General features: G+C 49.2%; 2 protein-coding genes and 1 long non-coding RNA gene across 5 annotated transcripts in view; 1 reads left to right on the top strand and 2 right to left on the bottom strand.

Moving 5' to 3' along the window:
* FLNA (filamin A) overlaps positions 1–4,423 on the bottom strand; it is a 57,713-nt gene extending 53,290 nt beyond the window's left edge. For both annotated transcript variants that reach the window (XM_027838927.1, XM_027838928.1), the window contains exon 1: positions 4,324–4,423. The gene's annotated coding sequence lies outside the window, so the exon portion shown is untranslated. The remainder of the gene's footprint in view (positions 1–4,323) is intronic.
* Positions 4,424–5,476: 1,053 nt separating this feature from the next.
* Positions 5,477–12,076, top strand: LOC114025501. Its single transcript, XR_003567038.1, has 3 exons — positions 5,477–5,556; positions 8,577–8,737; positions 11,945–12,076. It is a non-coding gene; the product is annotated as an uncharacterized LOC114025501 (long non-coding RNA).
* On the bottom strand, positions 6,401–14,576 carry LOC114025500. Of its 2 annotated transcripts, none has more exons than XM_027838929.1 (6): positions 14,332–14,576; positions 11,249–12,014; positions 11,007–11,043; positions 10,539–10,614; positions 9,226–9,327; positions 6,401–6,962 (listed from the first exon to the last, which is right to left on the bottom strand). In XM_027838929.1, exons 2-5 carry the CDS (start codon positions 11,915–11,917, stop codon positions 9,255–9,257), a joined length of 855 nt encoding a protein of 284 aa, XP_027694730.1. In that variant the 5' UTR covers positions 11,918–12,014; positions 14,332–14,576; the 3' UTR covers positions 6,401–6,962; positions 9,226–9,254. The 2 variants fall into 2 exon arrangements, with proteins under 2 accessions (XP_027694730.1, XP_027694731.1); XM_027838930.1 differs by lacking the exon at positions 14,332–14,576 and adding an exon at positions 13,853–13,894.
* Between the last annotated feature and the right edge of the window lie 9,028 nt (positions 14,577–23,604).

Below are 23,604 nucleotides of genomic sequence, written 5' to 3'. Positions count from 1 at the left end.
CATCCTCCCTGCAAGCCTGAGGCGAGCCCTTGTATTTTCGGCCGTCAATTCAATGCTCCCGCCTGCCCTCCACCCCAACCCCAGCACTCCCTATTTGGCCAAGGAATGAAGAGGGAGGAGATTAATTGACCTCTTCCTTCTCCCCTGACCCCCTAAAGAGGGAAAGGGGTGCTGAAGGAGAAAAGGACACTCTCCATTCTATTCTCCCTAGGAAAATACTGCTCCCCACTTCCAGATCAGGAAAGATCAGGACATCCCCCCACCACCAGAAGCTTGTCTGGAAAGGGGGCTACTCAGGCTTCTGGAGAAGGGACCCGAGGGTCTCCTCCCTTCCATATTTGGTTCAATTCTGAGCTCTCAGCCCCTATCCAAGGCCCCTGCCACACCCTGCAGTTCCCAGCCAGCCTTGCACCCCCCTAGGGGCAGTCCCAGGTTTTAGAAACCTGCCCCTCCTCCACTTCGCAGCATCCTCTCAGAAGGCAGTTAAATCGAAGTCTCAGGGGTGGTGTGAGGGGGAAGGAGTAAAAGGGGGTGGGGTCTGCAAAGCCCTTCACAATCACCTGGGGAGATAGGCAGGACTGGTTTTTTTAGCCCCATTTTACTGGGGAGGCAATTGAAACTCCCAGACTTGAGTGGCAGAGCCCCCAGAGCACCCCAGGAGAGCTGGATGCGCTGTGTCACACTGCCTGAAGACTGGAGCATTCACTTAGGGGCAGTGAGGTGGGGCAGGCAGTACCTAGGAGCACAGGACCAGGAGTACCAGGGCCCAGATTCCAGGGTCTCCTCCCTCCCAGCCTCAGTGGACCCAATCTGGCCTAGCCTTTGTGGTAGTGACTGGTTGCCCTGCCCCACCCCTAAGGGTTGTAGCCACCAGCCAGCCAAAACCAAACCCCGAGGCAGAAATGGGGGGGGGGGGAATGAGGAGAGAAACACACCCAGCTCTTGGGGAACTGAGTCACACCACCAGAGGCCCTGCTGACCTCTATTAGCCAAACCAGGGAAAAAAAGCACTTACTTTGTCCCAGTTAGTGGCCACAACTTTTTTAGGTAAAGAAGAACCAAAGGAAGTCAGCAGAGGGCAGAACCTGCAGTAGGGGAGCTAGGGAGAGTGCTGAGAGGGGAAGAAAGGGAAGAAAAGGGTGGACAGAAAATAGACCAGGGTTAGAAGGGGAGAAAAGAGGAAGTGGTGTGGGGGACAGGGAAGGGAGGTCAGGATTAGAAGGAGTGGGGTGGGGGACAGGGAAGCGAGGAGGAAGGTTCAAGGGGACAGAGAAGAGAAGTCAGGGTTAGAAGGGGTCAGGGGACCGGGAAAGGAGGTCAAGATTAGGAGAGAAGAGGAAGGGACAGAGAAGTGAGGGGACAGGGAAGAGAGGACAGGGTTAGGAAGGGAGAAAGGAAGAGATCAGTAGACAGAGAAGGGTAGTAAAGAAGTTAGAGAGAGGATAGGAGGAGGAACAGGGAGAGTGAAGGAAAGATGGGAGCAGGAAGAGCCAATGTGTTTACTGTTCTGGGATTTGGGGGGAGGGGTTTCTCCATGTAAGGAGCAAGGAGCTGAGAAAGACAAGTGTCACTTCCAAGTTGCTCCAGGTTCTGTCCCCCAAATGTGCCTGGTTTTTCTCATTTTAGCCTTAATGTTCCTATCTCCAGCTCTGGGCCCCCAGAACAGTGCCTGGCTCACTTCATTGAATGAACCTTAAGACCTAAGTCATTGATCCATCTGTCAGGAAATCCTGCGTCAGTACTGGGCCTCTTCCCAACTCATCTCCCCTCCCTTTCCTCACCACTCTCTTCTTTCCTGCTGAGGCGGGGAGGGGAGAGTAGGAAGGAGGAGGCCGTGGTCTTTGCAGCATGACCCATCCAAATACGGTCAACTCTCACTTAGATCACTTTATGAATTACCTGAGGCCTATTTTTAATTCTAGACTGGCCTCATTGCCATGCCAATGCATTTCTGGGTTTATTTCAGTCTCCCTGATCTTTTTCATGTCCATCTATGGGTGGGGGGATTAGGTTTCCAGCTCTGATACAACCTTTTTCTTACATTCAGTAGTGCTCCCCCGCCTCCCTGCAATGAGCTCGGGGTCCAACAGAAAAGAACCCAGAACCCAGTGAACACAAATGCCTGAAAATCTGAGTTTGGTATTTGAGCTGCTATTTATGCAGCTCCCCGTGGAAGGAGCCCTGTTGCTTTCCAGGAAGGTAGAACTGAGGTAGGGGATTATCTACCAATCAACTCCTGTTTGGGGAGGCAGTTAACCTCGGGCATTCTGATTTCCAGCCCCAGGCCCCCAATTCCCAGAGAAATCCACCCAAACCCACTAGATTTTGCTCCCTGAGCAAAATCTTGGATTTGCACCATTGGGTCCTGAGGACAGTGAGCAGTGAGTACACTGAGCACTAGGTTTAGAATCTGAGGATCTGGTTCAAACCCTGCTCTGTCTCTTACTAATGAGTCACTTTGCTTTAAAGGCCTTGGGCTCCCAAGACTTTTGTAAAAAGAAGGGGTCAGGTTGAACAGTCTCTGATGTCTCTCCAGCTGCGGTGAATGCTAGCTAGCTAGGATTCTTCTGCAGACCCCAGCGCCACCTGGGATTGCAATGTGGACATCTGGACACTAGGGGACGCCCCATCCCACACCCCAGTAGCTCCCCTGTCCGAGGAAGCTGAAATTCCGCCCGCTCATATTTTCCCTTATTTGGAATGAGACTGAGAAGTCAGACATAGCCTCAGACCCACGCCCCTCTCCTGGCGTGCTGCCTTCCCGATTCCCCTGCCCAGGACACTCAGCATTGCCTGCTGCTCAGACTTGAAGGCTGTCTCTTTTTGGATGGTCTGCTAAGGCAATGGGCCACTCCTTCCTCTCACTTCCTGGGCTCTCAGTTTCCCCAGAGCCTCATGGTCTCTAAGGGCCTTGCTGACAGTCTCAGAATGTGACTTGAAGCCCCATGGCAGAGCTAGAGCAAGGCCCCGGGATGCTTCTTCCAGGGCTCAAAGTGGGGTAGAGCAAGAAGTCCTGCACCTCACCTAACCCTAACTCTAAATTCATGCTGGCCTGACAGCCAGGGGCTTCCCTCACCAAAGAAGAGGGAAGACTGAAAGGCTGAGGGGATGGGGGGAATGACAATCAGAGGGCATATTAGCTGTGCCAGGTGTGGGGCCTCACCCATCCACCACCCAGGGCCACACATCCCTAGTCTCCAAGCATCCTCCTGTTTAGAGACTCAGTCTGCCCCATGGAGGAAGCTAAGGACTTGGCATTGTTCAACTGAATTGAAGACAGGTCCAATCCATTCTTAGCCAGGGGGCTCCCTGCCCATGCCAACCCAACACCCCATCCAGATACCCTGACAGCACTGTCCACAGAGCAGCTAAAGTGGAACTGTGTACCAAGGGGCACAGCATCAGGGCCTGGCAAGGGATACCACATGCTCCCACAGGTGTCTGGTGGGAGGCTTCTGGGCTCTTTGGTTTTCCCAACACATAGCTATGAAGTGGCTAAGAGCCTAGCCACTCGTGTACACACACACACACACACACACACACACACTCACACACACACGTACATATATAGAGTAAGTAACCTGAAATCTTACATATATATCTATATCTATATACACACAGAGTAATCTGGAATCTTATACACAAACAACACACACACCCTCACAAACTCCCACATACCCCTACAGAGTGACCTGGAATCTTACACACATACACTCACACAGAATGATCTAAAATCTTACACACTCACAGACTTGCAATCTTACACTCCCACCCATAGAGTGACCTGTAATCACACACACAGACACACAGACACACAGACACACACACACACACACACACACACACACACACACACACAATGACTTGGAATCCTACACACCCATCCACAGAGTGACCTGGAGTCATGTCCATCTCTCTGTCCTGTCCCCCCCCACCCCATCCCTCAGCTTTGCTGCCTGCCTGCATACATCCACAGCAGTTCTCCACAATGGAGGGGCAGGCATCCACTGGCTCTGAGCACATCCATCTCCTGAATAGGTTTCCTTTTTCTTCCCTTTGCCCACTCAGCAGGTCCTGCCCTTTCCTACCCACTTGGCTCTGCCCCCTGCCTCCTCTCCCTGCCCAAGACAGATGATGTCTGGGCCAAGAGAATCTGTGGTGACTAGGAAGGGGGGTATAGTGGGGAGGGGGGCGCGCCTTAGATGGGACTGGGCAGGCCCAGGGTAGAGAAGCCCGTCTGCCTCTATGCCTCCCGGGTCCCAGTTGTCAGCAGCACGGGGGTGGGATGGGGTGAGAGGGTGCTGCAGGGAGCAGCTGTCTTACCTGGAGCCCCGAGTCAGAGCTGGGAGCCGGGAGCCTGGAACCTGGAGTCGGGAGCCGGGAACGGAGAGCCTGAGCTCCCTGGCTTCTGCAGCCGAGGGCACCTCGACCTGCCGGCGAGGAGGCTGTGCTGGCTCCCCGGCTCAGGTCTGGCCGGAGACGGGACTGACAGGATCGGAAGCCGCGTCCCAGGAGCGTGCACTCCTCCCCCCAGGGCGGCGAGGACCAGAAGGGCAAGGGCCAGCAGACTGACTGCCTGGCGGCTGGGCTCGGCTGGGCTGGGCTGCGGGAGCTCACCCACTGGCCGGGGCCACCTCTTGTCAGCAGTAAGACCCCCCCTGGGTCCGAGCCGGCTCGGGCGGAGAAAGCCTTAATTGGTAAAGTCGCCGGGGAGCCCGGAATGAGGGAGCGAGAGGAAGAGTGAAGGAGAAACTGGGGGGGGAAGGGGGCAGGAGGGGGGACGGGTGATGGCACTGCTGGCGGCGACCCCGCCCCTGGGGGAATGAGCTCACAGCCCATCGGCCCTCCAGCCCAGAGAGGGAGGGCACCCTCACCCCCACCCCAGAGGGGCAAGGAGGGGGGGTGGTGGTGGTGGTGGAGAGGATTGCTCTAGGGTGCCGTCTTAGTTTTTTGGAACGCTTTACTTTGGGCGCTCTTCTTTCCTCAACGCCTCCCCCCAGTTCAAACTGACTGGTAGGATTAGAGGAGGCACACCTCTATCTCTCGTTTAGGCTGAGGGTCAGGGGTCAGTTCTTGGGTGGACCTTGACCCCAATCACACTGCTCGATGGAGCAGACCCGAATGAGAGAGGGAGAGAGCTGAGCAGACTCGGGGCAGGGGAGGGGGGCCTCTCCCCCACTTTCTCCCATCGTCTCAAAAATTAATTCTATTTAAATAACTGGGACAGGGACCCTGATGCTGTTTGCTGCTTTCCTACAGTCTGGCTGGGACCCCCTCCCACCCCCCACCCCAGTTTGGCTCCACCTCTCCCTAAGCCCCATCAGGATAGAAAGGTCCTTCTGCTCCTCCAGAAGCCTGCTAAGGACAGAGTTGCCTAGTGTCCTCCTTTGTCCAGGGTTCCTTCCTCTCCCTCTAATCTCCAAGGTCCTCCAGCCTAGCCCACACTCTTCCTTCATATTTGGCCCCTAACAGAATTATTTGTGAATGAAGCAATGGAAAAGAAAATGGAAAGAATTCTGGCCTGGGATTCCTGGCTAACTCCCAGTGTGACCTTGGGTAAGTCCCTGCCCCTCTCTCGGCCTCAGTTTCTTCATCTGGCAAATGGAATTGGATTGGATTACAAATTCTCTAAGGTCCCTCCCAGGTTTACTGGTGTATGAGAATATAAGGCAATATTAAAAAAAAATGCCATGGGGGGAGGGGGCTGATGGTGGGGGATGGATCCAGGGATCCTGACAACCTTTTCTAGGGGCATCTAGCTACCCATCCCCAGTCTAGGATATTAGGGGAACATGGGCCCCTCCTTGCCTCCCCAGCATGGTCTTCCCCAAAAGCCAGGTGTCAGGGTCCAGGGCTGGAGCATGTGGAGCAGGGAGGAGACCTGGGGTAGGCAGGTGATGAGCAGGGGAAGGGTTAGGGTGGAGAAGGGAGAGAGATGACAGAATCTTAGTCTTGGAGTTGGAAGGGCCCTTGGACTTCATCGAGTCTAACCCCCTCACTGGACAGAGGACCATGTGCATCATCGAGCTGTAACTCCCTCAAAGGTAGTAAGTAAACAGTAGTATCACCTATAGGCGAAAACCTCACCATGTGCCCTGACTGGGAAGCAGGGCCAAGAGGTGGGATGAAAGGCGGGGTGGGGAGGCCAAAGACTTCTCCAGAATCTTCCTTTTCTTGCCCTTAGCACAGCCAGGCCCAGAACTGGACCAACGGGGGTGGGCTGGAGCTTGCAGAGGCCTAGGACCCCAGAGTCTTAGACTAGAACGGGCCTTCTGAGATCATCTAGTCTTATTCCTGCTGTTCTCTCCAGACTCACCCCCCCCACACACACACCCTACTTTACACTGAGATGTGAAGGCACTTCCCCAAAATGAAGGACAATCAGTGACAGAGTCACAACTTCAATTGACCAACAAGCTTTTTATTAAGTCTCTATCACTGGGGAGATACAAAGACAACTCTCTCAAAAGTTGCCACCCTCAATGGATGCCAGGCCTGGCTCCTAAGGTTCTGGTCTCCTGGATGGCTTGTAGGAGGGAGCAAAAAGGAAAGGGAGAGAAAAGAACTGGGGAGATGGCCATGGGGGACAGGGAGGAGGATGTGCCTGAAGGAGATCTCTGAGCTCTCTCCAGACACTGAAAAGGCAGGGGAAGGTCCTAAAGGGCTGGGGTGAGTGGGTGGCAGATCCCAGCCTTACTGTACCCCCACAGCTTTAGATCCTCCCATGGTGGCAGAGGGCTGACCCTTCCCCAGCCCAAGATCCCAAGGAGCTGCCAGGGACAAAGGACTCAAAAATAGGTGAACGGGGGCCTACAAGCAGGGGCCCTTCCCTCAGGAAGCTCACAGGTTCCAACAGTGGGAAGATGTCCATCATAGGCTTAGCTCTGCTGCCTGGTGAACCACCAGAAGGGCCTGATTCCAGCAGTAGCCATAAGGCTCTGACCTAGCAGGTCAACTGGGGGCTGGGGGGGAGAGGGAGAAGAAAAGAGCCCTAAGTGTCTCCCATGCTCTTCACAGCCACCTTGGGGATCTGCACAGAGCAGCCAATGTGTACTCATCTGAGGCAGAATGTTTGCACATGTTACAAATGGCTCCCTCCCCTCTGGGCCTCCCTCTTCCAAGAAGCCATTCTCCATTCCGCCCACTGTCAGGTCCTGTCTCAGCACCCAGTGTTTCTTGGTTTACATTTTATATTTACTCCTCCTTCATTCTCCCTTAGCACTACATAAGCTCCCTGAGGGCAGGGACTGCTTCATTTTTGCCTCCATCTCCTCACAGAGATCAAGCAAGGCCCAGTGCCTAGCACCCAATGGAAGCTTATTGAGTTGAATGGGGCATTATTGTGGCACACACATGAAGGGAGCTAGATTGGATGATCAGTAGGCCTGCTCTTTCTTCTGAGTTCTGCCACTAACTCTGCTGGACCCTTTCCCTCTCTAGGCCTTGTCTCTCCAGACCCCCCACCCCCCACCTCAATCCTGCTCTATAGAATAAGGGTCCGCAAAGTCCTTTCTAGCCCTGATGGGCCATGCTTTGATAAAATATTTCCCAGCACCAGCTGTGCAGGAAGACTTGACTCTGGCTACATTTGGAGGAGCCAGAGGCTGGGGGGACATCAGTGCAGGTTTCTTGGGCACTCCTAGTCTAGCTCATCTAAAGGCAAAGAGATTAGGCTAGGGTCCACTTCCCAGAGCCACTGAGAAGCTCAGCCCAGCAGACCTAGTGGGGACTCCGGGAAAATGTCCCTATCCATCTCTTTTCCTCCTCTTTCCTCTCCTTAGTCCAGGCAGCAGTCTCCCAATCCTAGGTGTTTTCATAATGACAGGAAGCTATCCCAGATGGGCCGCCCCCTTTGCCTGCCTGTTCTCCAACCAAGTATTGCCCAGCCTCAGTTCATCTCTGAACTAGGACCTGGGAAAAGGATCCTAAAAGAAGTGAAGGGAAGGAAATGGGCCTCATTCTTGGCCTCTGAAATCACTGAGGATTCTGTCCAAAAGCCTGCCTGTTTTCTCTCTCTCTCTCTCATACTCTGTTTCTCTCTCATACTCTGTCTCTTGTCTCACTCTCTCTCTGTTTTCTCTTGGTTTCTCTCTCTGGCTCTGGTTCAGTTCCTCTTTCTGCCTTATATCACAATATTTCCATCCAGATCAGCCCCCTGTGCCCAAGCCTGGGGGAGTAGGGTGTGGCACCAGCCATGCCAGGGAAGGCTCCTAGGTGTCTTCCCAACTCCTAACCAGGCCCCAATTTTCCTAAGCCCACTTCACCTCTCCCTAGGCCCCCAACCTCCCTGACCTGAACTACTCCTCATCATCCACACAAAGAAAAGATGACTTTCTTCCTCCCTCAGTTTTTTTCTGCATTTGGGTACAGTGGGGTGAATGCCAGGCTGGAAGCTTGGCTCTGTTACCCTGCTGTCACAAATGGGGGGTGGGGCTCAGAGTTCCCTAATGATCTCAACCCCAGGGGAAGATTCTGGTTTTTTTTGTTTGTTTGTTTTGTTTTGTTTTTTTGAGGCAATTGGGGTTAAGTGACTTGCCCAGGGTCATACAGCTAGTAAGTATCAAGTGTTCGGGAAGATTCTGTTTTGTTGAAGGCTATGACATCTCATCTCAAGAGGTGGGGATGGAGCCTGTGGGTTGAAGTTCCAGGTTCCTCCCTCTCCCTAAGCTGGAAGGGCCAAGAAGGCAAGCAAGAGTGAGTGAGGACCCTCTTCCCTGATCCTGGCACAGAACAAAAGGTAGGCCCTTCCTTCAGTGTGTGTGTGTGTGTGTGTGTGTGTGTGTGTGTGTGTGTGTGTTTGTGTGTGTGTGTGTGTGTGTGGGCCTAGTGTGCATATGGGTCCCAGGGGACATGCATCTGCCCATGTGTTGCTTGGTGCTACTTCATTTATGGACAGATCAAGGCCAGCCCAGCCCTTATGTCTACACTTATGTGTGTACCAGGATAAGAATGCTGAGGCACAGCACCTAGGGGGTTCTTGCCCCCCTAATACTGAGTCTCCATGTTCTTATTGACTTGGGCTAGAGAGTTGGGAAGCCTGGGTTCTATCCCTGCTTGTGCCTCTAAGATGCATGACCTGGAACAAGTCAATCCTCGGCTCTATGCCTCAGTTTCTCCATCTATAAAATAGAAGTGGGGAGGGAAGGCTAATCTCTGAGGCCCCTTCCAGCTCAGTTTCTGTTTGGCCCTACCTTGCCCCAGAAGAAAAGGAAGTCAAAGTTTCACCTGTTTGGGGACTTGTGGGGACCAGGCCCTCAGTTCCATGTAGAGGTTCTTTCTTTGAAGGCCACTGTCCTCTTGCCAAAGGTCCTGGAGCTGGGGTCTTGCCTGTGGTAAGGATGGAGGAGGGTGTCAGTGAAGTACAGGTTTCTAATGACCCTCCACACCCCTGTTGTGGGCACAGAAGCTGTGGAGGCCTAGCACCTGGATCTCTGAAGGCACCCATCCCCTTGCTTTATCCCTTCCCTCACCCAGGGTCACTCACCTGAAGCTTGTGACTCTTCTTTCCCTCCACTGGCAAATGTCTTTGGGTCAGACAGACTACAGGGTGGAGAGGAGTAGACAAGGGCCTCCTCTGCTTCTGGGGGAGTCCAGACTAGGTTCTGGGGGGTGGGGGGGACTGCAAATATGGGACTGAAGAGCACAGCCAGAGGAGGCAGCGAAGGTGGTGGTGGTGGTGGTGGCAGCACCAGCAGTGGTGGCAATAGCAGGGGACAGATGTGGACACACTCACACACAGACACACACAAATTGGGGACTGGAAGAGCTTATAGATCATCGAATCCCCATCCCCCTTTGTTTGCCAGAGCCAGAGGAGGAAAATGAGGCCTAATGAGAAGGGACTTGCCTGAGGTCACACAAGCACATACACAAACACATTTGAACCCAGAGGCAGGGGGCCGGAAAGAGAGGAGAACATGGGGGCGGGGCCAAACCCCTGTGACTTGGGCCCTCAGGACGTGGGCCCAGGATGCTCCTGCTTCCTTGGGAGGGGGTACAGCAGTTAGGGGCCCCTGCCCTAGGCTAGGCACTGTGTGGGAGACAAGGGGAGAGGAACCCTGAGGCTAGCTGGGAAAGGCTAACCTCCCAGGTAGCAGAGAAATATGGGCAATCTGCTCAGAGTGCAGGTCAGAGAGGCCAGTCAGGGCAATCATCCCAAAGGAAGGGGGTTTGGAGGAGGAAACAGAGGCCTCAAGAGAAGGAACCTGTCCAAGGTCACACAGCTAGGGTTTGAAGGATTAGTGGGATGAAAAGAGGAGGGCCAAGGATATAGGATAAGAGGACCAGAGAAGTTGGGCTAGAAGGGGTCTCAGAGATTATCTAGTCAAACCCTCTTCTTTGAAAGAGGGGAAACTGAGGTCCAGGGAGGAAAAATTATTTCCCCAAGATTACAGTTAGTGAGAGGCAAAGCTGGGCTTTGAACTGAGATCTTTTTCAACCAGAACTCTGGCTTTTCATTGGGAAATGAAGGAAAGGGTGAGTGAGGAAAGCACCTGGTGACTGGGTGGAGAGGGTGGAAGCATTGGGGAGTCTCTCACCTCTCCAGCTGCTCCCCAAGTGGGGTCAGGGCCTCTCCAGGCTTCTGGCTACTGGTGTTCCTGAGGCTGCAGTTCTCTGTGGGGGGGGCAGGGATAGGACTCACTTGGAGTTCAATGGGAGAGGGGATGGGGGGCAGGAGAAGCAGTCCTCCATCTCCCCCTAGAAGGCTGGGGGTCCTAGGGAAAGCAGTGCCCATACACGTGCCCAGGCCTGGCAGCCCCTGGGGAACAGCTAAGCTGGAATTCCTCTCCTCATAAGGAAACAGCTTCATTTTGGCTTAGGGGGAAGGGACTTGTTTATACTACCCCGGGGAACAGTGAACAGTGAGTCAGTCTTTGCCTATAGAGGTGGAGATGGAGGGACACACACACACACACACACACACACACACACACACACACACACACACACACACACACCCCTCCACACCTCCCTCCACACCCCCACCCTCTCTTGAGCAGTCTTACCATGTGTTAGCTGCAGGGTGCTGGCTCCTTCAGGGACCTGGGGAGTAGACATGGGATCAAGTCTGGGGAAGGGAGGACAATGCCCTTCCCCTCAACAGTAGATGGGGCAGAGGGAAGTTTGGTGGGGCGTGGGGAAGCAGCAAAGGATTCATGTTCCTCCAAGTCCTCAGACAAGGGAAGAAGTGGGGTGGGGCACCAGGTTGTTTTAGGGTCTGGGGAAGAGCCAGAACACAGATACTCACCTTCCCTTTTAGCTCCAGATTTGGGTGGAGCTGCCTTCTTTGGCAGACACTAGTAGGATTAGAGGTTGGCAGGCCTCTCCAAGCTTCAGCAGCAATTTCCCCCTTCTCTCTAGGATACCATCCTGTTTCCCAAAGGGGCTCCCCAAATGACTCTGAGCCTCCCTTCTCACCCAGCTTGACCTCTTCAGGGACTTGCCCCAGGACAGCCCCCAACTCTTGGGCCCTGATATGGGGCTCCCCATGACTGCCCTGGCAGGCCAAGGGCTGAGGGCAGTCTGGGGCTGTGAGACTTCCACAGGCCCCCAGGGCAGGTTCTGAGCTGTCCCTGGCTGCTGCTGCTGCCTTGGCCTTGGCCTCCAGCTGGTCCAGGTGGAGCTGAAGCCTGCACTGTAATTCCAGCCCTAGGGCCATGGCCTGGACAGCCTCACTCTCCTCATCCTCCTCTGCTGACCCAGGAATGCTCAGAGCCTCCTCATCCTGCAGGCAATAGGCCCCTGCTTCTGCCTCTCCAGGGCCCCACACTTTTGGCTCCTGGAAAGCTCCCTTCTGGGGGATAGTGGCTTTGGTTTCCCCTTGGTGGGAGAGCGGGGCAGGCTGCCTCCCAAGGGCTGAGTCCATTGGCCTTTCTGTTGCTTTTTTTCCTTCTTCCTTCTTGGTCACCTCCTCCATTTTCTCCTCTTTTTTTTTTCCTCACAGTTCAGAAGCCCAATTCAGAAGCTCACAGTTGCAGGAACTCAATCTGGACTGAGAAGGGTTTTTTCTATCCCTGGAGGATCAGATGGGGAGGAAGAGAATAAGCATTTATATGGTGCCTACTGTGTGCCAGGAGGCAACTAGATGGTGAAGTGGATAGAGTGCGGGGCCTGGAGTCAGGAAGACTTAAATCTGGCCTCATACCCTTCCTAACTGTGTGACTTTGGGCAGGTCACTTCACCCTGTTTGCCTCAATTTCCTCATCTGTAAAATGAGGTGGAGAAGGAAATGGCAAACCACTCTAGTATCTCTGCCAAGAAAACCCCAAATGGAGTCACGAAGAGTCAGACATGACTGAAATGACTGAATAACAATAAACTGTGTACCAGGGACTGTACAGAGTGCTTTTTACAAATATCCTCTCATTTGATTCCCACAACAACCTTGGGAGGTAGGTGCTGTTGTTAGCTCCATTTTACAGTTGAGGAAACTGAGGCAGGCAGAGGTGAAGTGACTTCCTCAGGGACACACAACTTGTAAGTATTATTTGAGGCTACATCTGAACTCAGATCCTCCTGACTCCAGGCCCAGGGCTCTATCTAGCTGCTTCTATTCAGAGAAGGCCAGGTACCTAAGTCACATGGCAAGTCACTGGTCAACAGCCAGTGCCAAAGCCCTGGTCTCAGTAGAACATAAGCTCCTTGAGGGCAGGGACTGTTTCATTATTCATCGATATTTGTATCTGAAGTGCTTAGCACAGTGCCTGGCACACAGTAGGCACTTAATGTTTATTAAAGACTGATCGGTTCTTCAATGTATCCGTGGAACCTAGGACAGGGCCTGGAACATAGGTCTTTAAATTGGATCATCTCCTGTTGAGGTCTCCTTGCTTTGCTAGGAGTTTTCTGGCTTTTTCCCCAGTGTGAGGACCATGTCTTTGTCCTTCTCTGTACTCCCATCTTGTCATCCTACTGTGAGGCCTGAGTATCAGTGACTCTCTCTACTTGATCTCACTTGGACTGAAGAATTTACACTGTAAGTATCTTGTACATACAAAGGGGTTTGCACACATTATTACATTATTACACAGCAAGCTCCTTGAGGGCAGGGACTGTCTTTTGCCTCTCTTTGTATCCTCAGCACTTAGCACAGGGCCTGGCATACATCAGAGGCTTGATAAATGCCTACTGACTGACTGGGATGAGGGGAGGGGCCAGGGGTTGGCCTTATTTCACCAAAGTAGAGCCACTACTTGGGGGAAGAGATAGCAGACTCATAACAGTAACCACGTGGCCCTTCTGCTTCTCCACCCTGTGGTTTTGGGTGGTAACCTGCTCGAAGGCAGCGGCTTGGGTGAGATGAACAAACTGTCCCAGAGCCTTCTCAGCTCTACTAACCACAAGCCTGGGTGCTGCTGCAACTGGGCAACAGCAGTGAGAAAGGAGGGCAGGGTGCTTCCATTCGTCATGCTAGAGCCGCAAGGGGCCCTAAAGGTCTAGGGGAAACCAGGACCCAAACCCCACAGCCAATCCGGGCTCGCAGGCCGGGTGTGGACCAGCAGTGGGCTGGGCACCAGGGAACCATGGCCTTGCCCACCTGGGGGCCCTGGCATGGCCGACAGGGGCAGGCCCAGCACGAGTACAGACCAAGGCCCGGAAGGCCAGAGGCTTGGCTGGGCAGGGGGACCTGGGACGCCTGGCGGGCTTGGGATGGTGGGGTCAGGGTAGCTGCTTCTCTCGGGGGGCGTGGCCGTGCATTGGCTCATCCTTGGGGATCACACAATGCTTCCCAGCAGATCCATCCCGGCACCCCCACCCCCACCCCAGGTGTTTAACGGCGGGGCGCAGTCCCTCCCCCACAGCCCAGCCCAGCCCAGCCCATCCCAGCTCCACCCGGCCTCACGATCCCTACTCGGCTCTCCTCCCGCGGCCGCCCGGTAACATGCTCTCAGCCAATCGCCTGCCAGCTGGGGCCAAAGGCTATTGGCGATTCTCAGCTGGGCCAATCAGTACGGCTCATTTATTTCTTAGCCAATCACAGCTCAGCTTTTCGGTAGTTGCCAGGCTCATTATGCCCTCGGGTGACGTCATCGCCCTCAGTGCAAGCTTTTGGGGGACGAGAGCGGTGGGGGGAGGGGGGCTGAGAATGGAGGGGATGAAAGAGGGATCCAGTGTTCTCCGTGGCACCCTTAGTGGGGAGGGGGAACAAAAAATTGGGCATGACTGGAAGGGGAGGAGGGGCTGCGGGCGGCCCCCCACAGCCGCCCCCGCTTCCCACCCTTAGCTTAGTACAGACGCAGAAGCGGGCTGTCGGACTCCCCCCCTGGAGAACTGGATGGGCCTCATTTTACAGAGGAGGAAACTGAGGCCTAGCGAGGTTAGGTGACTTACCCAAGGTCACACGAATGGCAGAGACAGGCTCCAAACCCGGGTCCTCTCACTCTAGTAGAGCCAACAAGAGAATCGAATGCGGCAATAATAGTTAGAGAGAGAGGGTTCGATGGAGAGAGAAGGGGGAGGGAGAGGGAATGAGAGTGACAAAGAGGATGAGAGAGGGAAAATGGGGGCACTGCGATTACGGCTGCGGCTGCGACTGCGGCTGCTGCGGCAAGAGAGGGACCCGGCGAGATAAGGGACTGGCTGGGCTCTGATAAGGCAGTTGAGAGAAGAGACACGGAAAGAGTGCCGCTTCTGGTCATGACCGGGACGGACTGCTTTGTGAATTGGGAAAGGGGCTAGTCCTCGCCCTTAGCCCTCTTCTCCACCCCTCCCCTCACTCTTCCCTTTTGTCCCCCCAAACTGGAGAAAGCACCTAGAAGGAAGGCGTGGGGCTAGATGAAAGGGTTGCTTTGCTGGGAGGGGTCCGCAAGTTTGTGGCGCCTCAGAATATGGAGGAGGGGGTATTTACATACATCACAGGCTCAGGTGGCATGCCGTGGCCCTCCTCTCTTTTCCTTCCTCTCAATCAATAATCATTTATTAGGTGCCTATATGTACCGAACATTGTACTAAGTTTTAGGGAGAAAATGAAAGGCAAAAACAGGGTCCCTGCTCACAAATGGGAGAGACAACATGTAAACAACCACTTACAAACAAGATATAAACCGGATAAAGAGGAAATAATCAACAGAGCTATTAATATGGGGGATCTTAAAGTCTTCCTGTAGAACGCTGAATTTTAGCTGGATCTTTAAGCCAGGAAGATGAGGAAAGAGAGAAATAGAGATAAGGAGGGAGAAAGTCCTTAGAAAATGTCAGGAGTTAAAGCATTTTGCTCGGAGAACAGCACTGTGGTCACTGGATTGCAAGACCTTGTGGAGGTGTGAACATTCTCCTGAATGTTCCTCCTCTTCCTCCCTCCATTCCGTCTCCGTCTGTGTCTCTCAGTCTGTCTGTCTCTCTCTCTCTCACTCTCTCATTCACACACATACACACACACACACACACACACAATTTCCTTTCTCCCTCCCCTCTGGTTCTCCAGCCTCTCTGAGGCTGGCCCATCGGAGGTGCCCAAGGTGAAAATCCTGGGGTAAGGGCTGTGTGGATAAGAATTCATGCCTACTCAAGTTGTTTAGACCAACCATGATACCTTGATACCACAGTCACCCCCTCCTAGACACAGGAATCCCTGCCTATCCTCAGGAAAGCCCCAGGAGGAAAGGCTTTAGTGATGAGAGGCAGGCTTAGAAGAGTCTGAGTTAAAACAGGCCAAAGAGAAGGGTATTTCCCCTGGCATCAGGGCAGAATTGCATGTCAACCATACTTGCCAGGGTGACTCAGATTTCCTGGGCTTGTGAGGTAGGGGCTAACCAAGGCATTGAACCACGTCACCAGGTACCCACAGATACTAGTCTTTTCCCTCAAGCATATCAACAAGCTAGGAAATCATGCAGAGCCTTTAGAAAAGGGAACAGAGACAGGGAAGAAAGTGAGGAGAGGGAGGAATTTACTTAGGGCTCTAAGCTCCCCCTGCTTACCATCTGCCAAGCCCAGGGCAGGGAAAACACCCAAATAAGTTTCTTTGGGGAGGGGGAGTAGAGGAATAGCTCACATTTACATAGGCTTTAAAGTTTGCAAAACACTTTACAGATATTTTCATATGATCCTTGCAATGAGGTAAGTGCTATTTTACTATTTTCACTCCCATTTTACAGATGAAGAAACTGAGGCTCAAAGATGGCAGGCCTAGGATCACATAGCTAGCAGGTGTTTGAGGTGGCGTTCTAACCCAGGTCTTCCTACCTCCAATTCCAGTACTCTCCCACTGGGTACACTGCCTGTGAATGTTTGAAAGAGTCCTGAGCCACTCTTTTCAACATTGTAAAGGAAGTAAAATTTGCATTCTTATTCCCTCTTTTCCTTTTCCTCAGTCACCACTCCTGTCTGGGCCTTTATTGATCTTTTATAGACTGTGCATTAGCTTCCTTCCTTTTTTTTTTCTTTAAATTTATTTTGAGTTCCAAAATATCTCCCTCCCTCTGCCCACCCATTGAGAAGACAAACACATTATATCTATGAAGTCATGCAAAGCACGTTTTTGTATTAGCTATGTTGTCAAAAAAAAAAGCAAGAAAAATAAAGAAAGGAAAAAATGCTTCAATCTGCACTCAGAATCTATCAGTTCTCTCTCTGGGCGTGGACACCATTTTTCATCTAGTTCTTTAGAATTGTCTTAGATCATTGTATTGATCGAGTAGTTAGGTCTTTCACAGGTACTCATCATACAGCATTACTATCACTGTGTACAATGTTCTAGTTCTGCCCACTTCACTTTACATCAGCTCATGTAAGTCTTCCAAGGTTTTTCTGAAACCATTCCCCTCATCATTTGTTATAGTACAATAGTAAACCTATCACAATCATATAATACAATTCAGCCATTCCCCCTTTGATGGGCATCCCCTCAATTTCCACCTTTCTTTGCCACCACAAAAACAGCTGCTATACATATTTTTGTACATTTAGGTCCTTTTCTCTTTCATTTGATTTCTTTAGGGTACAGACTAGTAGTGGTATTGCTGGATCAAAGGGTAGCGCAGTTTTATAGCCCTTTAGACAGAGTTCCAAATTGCTTTCCAAAATGGTTGAATCAGTTCACAGCTCCACCAACTGTACATTTAGTGTACCTGTTTTTCAACATCCCTTCCAACAGTTATCATTTTCCTTTTCTGTCATGTTAGCCAATCTGATGGGTGTGAGGTGGTAACACAGAGTTGTTTTAATTTGTACTTCTCTAATTCTTAATTATTTAGAGCATTTTTTCATATGTTGATTGGGAGCTTTGATTTCTTCTTCTGAAAACTGCCTGTTCATATCCTTTGGCCATTTATCAATTGAGGGAATGGCTCTTATTTCTTATAAATTTGGCTCAGTTCCCTATATATTTGAGAAATTTGATATATATTTGATGTTTATCAGAGAAATTTGGTATAAAATACTTCCTTAGTTCTCTGCTTTCTTTCTAATTTTGGCTGCATTGGTCTTGTTTGTGCAAAACCTTTTTCATTTCATGTAATCAAAATTATCCATTTTAATGGATTTTCTGCTGAAAGGAAGAGATAAGTGTGGGAGACTGGCATGAGATAGTATGGTGGTTTTATGGGTTATAAGGAAAGAAATCATTGCCTGTTGGCCAAATCCTTACCTAACAGTGATAGCTTTCTAATGTGTTGGAACCTGAATCTGAAATAAAATTATTGTTAAAGAAAAAAAATTATCCATTTTACATCTAGTGATCCTCCCTATCTCTTGTTTGGTTATGAACTCTTACATCTTCCCTAGATCTGACAGATAATTTCTTCCATGTTCCTCTGATTTATTTATGATGTCACCTTTTATGTCTAAATACATTTTGTCTAAACTCACTTTGACCTTATCTTGGTATACAATGTGAAATGTTGGTCTGTGTGCCTAATTTCTGCCAGACCACTTTCCAGTTTTCCCAGCAGTTTTTGTGAGTTCTTGTCCACCAAAGCATTTTTGGGTTTATCAAACACTAGATTACTATGGTTATTTACTCCTGTGTATTGTGTACCTAATGTATTCCACTGATCCACCACTCTATTTTCTAGCCAATACCAGATTGTTTTGATGATTACTGCTTTGTAATATAGTTTGAAATCTGATACTTCGAGGCTACCTTCCTTTATTTTTTTTTCATTGATTCGCTTGATAGTGTTGATTTTTTGTTTTTCCAGATGAATTTTTTTTCTAGCTCTAAAAAAGAATTCTTGAGTAGATTGGTATGGCACTGAACAAGTTAATTTAGGCAGAATTGTCATTTTTATTGTATTGGCTGAGCCTACCCATGAGCAGTTAATATTCTCATTGTTTTAGACTTGTCTTTATTTGTGGAAAAGTGTTTAGTAATTGTGTTCATGTAGTTCCTGGGTGTGTGTTGGCAGGCAAACTCCCAAGTATTTTATATTTATTTCTGCAATTATTTTAAATGGAATTTCTCTTTTTGATGAGTTTTGTTGGTAATATATAGAAATGTTAATGATTTATGTGGGTTTATTTTGTGTCCTGCAACTTTGCTAAAGTTAGCAATTGTTTCAATTAGTTTTTTACGTGATTCTCTAGGGTTCTCTAAGTATGTCATCATATCGTCTTCAAAGAATTTTGTTTCCTTGTTGCCTATTCTTATTCCTTCAATTTCTTTTTCTTCTCTTATTGCTATAGCTAGCATTTCTAGTATAGTATTGATGATGCTGGTATGATACTGGATGATAGTGGTGATAATGGACATCTTAGCTTCACCCCTGATCTTATTGGGAAGGCTTTAGCTTATCCACGTTACAGATAATGCTTGCTCTTGGTTTTCGGTAGACACTACTTATTTTTAAAAAGCCTCCATTGATTCCTATGCTTTTTAGTGTTTTTTTTTTTTCAATAGGAGTGGGTGTTGTATGTTGTCAAAAACCTTTTCTGCATCTATTGAGATAATCATATGATTTCTGTTGATTTTGTTATTGATATGGTAAATTATGCTGATAGTTTTCCTAATATTGAGTCAGCCATGCATTCCTGGTATAAATTCCACATGGTCATAGTGTATGATCTTTGCAATATATTTCTGTAATCTCCTTGCTAGTAGTTTATTTCAAATTTTGCATCAATGTTCATTAGGGAAATTGGCTCTGTTTTAGCACTTCCTGGTTTAGGTGTCAAGCCTGTATGTTTACTTATTCATTAGCCTCTTTTCTCCTGAATATTACCAGAGCCACATTCTAGGGCCAAGTTCCTTTCTAGTCCTCTTTCCTGAGCTTCTCTTTTCTACTGTCTCTATTGTAGCTGAGCAGAGAGTCTGAGCTCATTTTGCTCCTTTCTCACTTCTGCTTCTTGCTCTTATATTCCCTCTTGCTGGAATACCTTTAGTTTGAAGTGGGCTTGATCACTTCCAAATTCAGTTCCATTCACCAAACTCATTAAGCATTTCTGCTATGCAGTTAGAAAATAATTTGTTTTTGACTTCAGGTGCCAGTAGGACCTCTAGGTGGAGGCGTGAGTCTGAAGCACAAAAGAGGTTAGGGCTGGAGATAATGAACTGGAAAGTGATCATCAAAAACTTAAGAATGCATGTGATTGCTAGGGGAGAGGAGAGAGAGACAGAGAGAGAGAAAGAGAGAGAGAGACAAAGAGAGAGAGAGAGAAAGAGAGAGAGAGAGAGAGAGAGAGAGAGAGAGAGAGAGAGAGAGAGAGAAGAGAGAGAGAGAGAGAATGAGAGAGAGAGACAGAGAGACAGAGAGAGAAAGGGAGAGAAGAGTAGAGGATCAAGGGTGGTTTTAGAGATGCCCACACTCACAAGGCTAGAAGGAGGATGAGGAAACAAGAAAGTATGATAGCAAATGGGATCATTGACTTGAATTGAGAGCTGGAGAATGAGGCTTTGGAAGTTATTTATTTCATCTTACCCTCTTATTTTACAAAGGGGGAAACTTAAACCTGAAATTATTTACCCAAGTCACACATATAAAATTGTAGAACTAGGGCTGAGAAGGAAACTCAGAGCCATTTAGTCTCTCAATATGTTGTTTTTGTTTAGTTGTGTCTAACTCTTTGTGACCCCATGGATCATATCATGCCAATGCTGTCCATGGGGTTTTCTTGGCAAAGGTACTGGAGTGGTTTACCATTTCCTTCTCCAGTGGATTAAGACAAACTGAGGTTAAGTGACCTGCCTAGGGTCACACAGCTAATAAGTGTCTGAAGCTGGATTTGAACTCAGGTCTTACTGACTCCAGGCCCGGTGCTCTAGCCAGCACTACCTAGCTGCCTCCAAATCTCTCATTATATAAGAGATTAAGCAGTCCCAAAGAGATGACTCGTCCAAAGTCACACAATAGTAAGCAACAAATCCAGGAGACAATATCTCTGAAGACAATGAGAGCTAAGCAGAGTACCAAGAGAATGTAGGCAGTCAGTCAATAACCATTCCTACTATGTGTCAGACACTGTGCTAAGCACTTGGAATGTAGAGAAAGGCAAAAGACAGTCTCTGCTCTTAAAGAGTTCACAGTCTAATGAAGGAGACAACAAGCAAACAGCTATGGACAAACAAACTCCAGACAGGATAAATGAGAAGTAATCAATGGAGAGAAGACACTAGAATTAAAGATTAACGAAGGCTTCCTGTGGAAGGGAGGATTTTAGCTGAGACTTGAAGGAAGCCAGGAAAGCCAGGAGGCAGAGAGAAAGAGAGAGAGCATTCCAGGTATGAGGGCCAGCCAGTGAAAATGCCTGGAATTGGAGCGTCTTGTGGGAAGAACTGAAAGGAGGCCAGTTTCACTAGATTGAAATGTATGTGGAGGTGGAATGGGTAAGAATAGCATGTAAGAAGACTAGACAGGTGGGGAAGCGCAGCGCTTTAAAAGCCAATCAGAGGATTTTATATTCAGTTTTGGAAGTAATGGGGAGTCACTGGGATTTATTGAGTAGGGAGTGACATGGTCACGCTGGGATGCCTGGGTGCCTGTGCTTGGACCCCAATTTCTCCCTGGCCTCAGAAACACTATCCCTGGCAGTTTCCCTCCAGCCCAAGGACCTCATCTCTGTCAATAACTCATGAGTGGGCCTAGCAAGGCAAACTGTCTCTCTCTGTTACAAGAACAAGCTGATCGCTGTAGAATTTCCCTTGTATGAATAGGACTATCTTGTACCAGCTGAACTATTAAGCACTGATGCCTGCTGTTACCATATACAATCCAGAGGTCAAGCTATAGACATCAACTCCTGAAACTATCTTGTTACAGACATAACAGACCAAAAACACACCTCTTAGGAAACCCCCCTCCCCGGTTTCTAGTAGCGAATGACATAGTTGTATGTTATTACCGAATTAGCATACTTGGCACATAATCCACTACTTTTCCTATATAAGCTTTATCATCATTTCTGTTAGGTTGCAAGTTCCCTAAGGAGCTCTGCCCACCATGGCAGGTTCCTTGAGAATCCTTGCCCGCTGTATAGCGTAACAATAAATCTTTGCTCCCTTGACTTAAAGAATGCTCGAGTCTATGAATTCATTCCTGTCCTGTACTCTGGTCCTTGAGGGATCTAAATCTCTTAGACTACAACAGTTAGACCTGTACTTAAGAAGATCACTTTGACAGTTGAGTGGTGAATGGACTTGAGTGGAGAGAGGCTTATGGCAGGGAGAACACCCAAAAGACTACTATAATAGTCTAGGTATCAGGTGATGAAGACTTGTACCAGGTTGGTGGCAGTGTCAGAGGAGCGAAGGAGATTTATATGAGAGATGTTACAAAGATAAAATCAATGGGCAACAGCCTGAGGGGGAGGTGAGAGCCTCTCAAAGGACTTTAGAGGAGTTGAGGATGACACCTAAGTTGTAAGTCTAGAGGACTCTGAGGATGGTGGTACCCTTGACAGTAAAAGGGACCTTTTGGAGGGGGGCGGGATTTGGATGGGGAAAGATAATGAGTTCAACTTGGGACATGTTGAATTTAAGATGTTTACTGGATATCCAGTCTGAAATGTTTGAAAAGCAATTAGAGATGCGAAGTCCTGAGAATCATCAGTGTCAACATGATATTTGAATTCATGGGAGAGAGAATCAAGGAGGAGGGTTAGTCACCAGGGTCAAATGATGTAGAGATATCATAGAGGATGAGGCCTAAGTGACTATTGGGCTTAGGGATTGATTAGTTACTAGTAACATTTGACAAAGTAGCTTCAGTTGTGTAGGACAAATGGGAGCCAGATGGCAGTGGCTAAGCAGTGAATGAAGTGAAGTTGGCAACTGTGTGTCCAAGATTCTTGCTAGAAGTTTGGTAGGAAAATGTAAGTAAAATACAGAGCACAAGCTCCAGGAGGCACTAGGATGTGAGGGGAGATATTTGATTGTGTTTTAAGCAGGGAATGAGATGGGTAGGAGTGGAGATGGGGGCTTGAGGAGAGTGGAAAAGATTTAGATTAAATGGTGGTCTATGAAAACAGATTATATTTCTCCATTCTCTGAGTATTTCAGTGCCTATCTGGCTCACAGTTTTTCTCTCCTCCCCAACTCTTGCCTTCATACTAGGGGGCTTTAACATATATATTGACTCTCTCTCAAACATCATAACCATTCAGTTCCTCAACCTATTTACTTTCTATGACCTCCACCCTACCTTAGCCACACACAAAGATGGTCATGCCCTGGATCTTGCCATCACCCACAAATGTACCACTTCTGTGTTCAGGAATTCTGAAATCCCCTTATTCATCCATAATCTATTGGCTTTTCACCTCTCCCTCTGCCTTCCCTTACCAAATCCTGCTCTTCATCCACACCATGACCTCCCATTACTTAATGCTTCAGTTCTCTTTCAGGCCATCTCCCCTGTGCTAGACATGCTCATCTTGACCCCTTGGTGAACCAATTCAACTTTACACTGTCCTCTTCTCTTGAATCCCTATCCTTGCTGATTATGCCCATCCAAGCCTCAGTCTTTGGATCATTCCTACCATTTGTTCCCTTTGCTCTTACACAGGTGCTGCTGAACAACAATGGAGGAAATCACTCAACCATTCTGACTGAATTCACTACAAATTTATGTTATACAACCTCATCTGGGCCCTCACTGTTGCTAGGCAATCCTACTATACCTGCCTTATCAACTCACTATCCTACTCTCTACAGAGGCTCTTCCAAACCTCATCCCTCCTCAAATCTCTCATGGCTTCACCTCTCCTCTCTCTCTCTCTATCCCGTTTCCTCCCAAGAGATTGATCCCTTTGTCATCCCTACTCTTTCACTTATTTTCAGTCTCTCCCTGTCTATTGGCTTATTCCCTACTGCCTACAAACATGCCTATGTTTCCCCTATTCTGAAAAAAATCCTCACTTGATCCTTCCATCTCCACTAACTATCATCACATATCTCTTCTGCTCTTTGTAGCTAAACTCCTTGAAAAGGTCATCTACAGTAGGTGCCTTCACTTTCTCTCACTCTCTTCTTAACCCCTTTCAATACAGCTTCTGACCTCATCATTCTACTGAAACTATCTCCGAAGTTACCAATGGTTACCAAATCCAATGACCTTTTCGTTCTTCTTGACCCTTCTGTATTCTCTGACACTATCACTCTTTCTTCCTTGATACCCTCTTCTTTCTAGGTCTTGGGGACACTCCTCTCTTCTGGTTCTCCTCCTACCTTTC

The sequence above is a fragment of the Vombatus ursinus genome, unplaced genomic scaffold (genome assembly GCF_900497805.2).
Source record: "Vombatus ursinus unplaced genomic scaffold, bare-nosed wombat genome assembly UNPS02014831.1, whole genome shotgun sequence".
In the NCBI taxonomy this organism is placed as follows: Eukaryota; Metazoa; Chordata; class Mammalia; order Diprotodontia; family Vombatidae; genus Vombatus; species Vombatus ursinus.
This window is presented reverse-complemented; position numbering and strand designations above follow the sequence as displayed.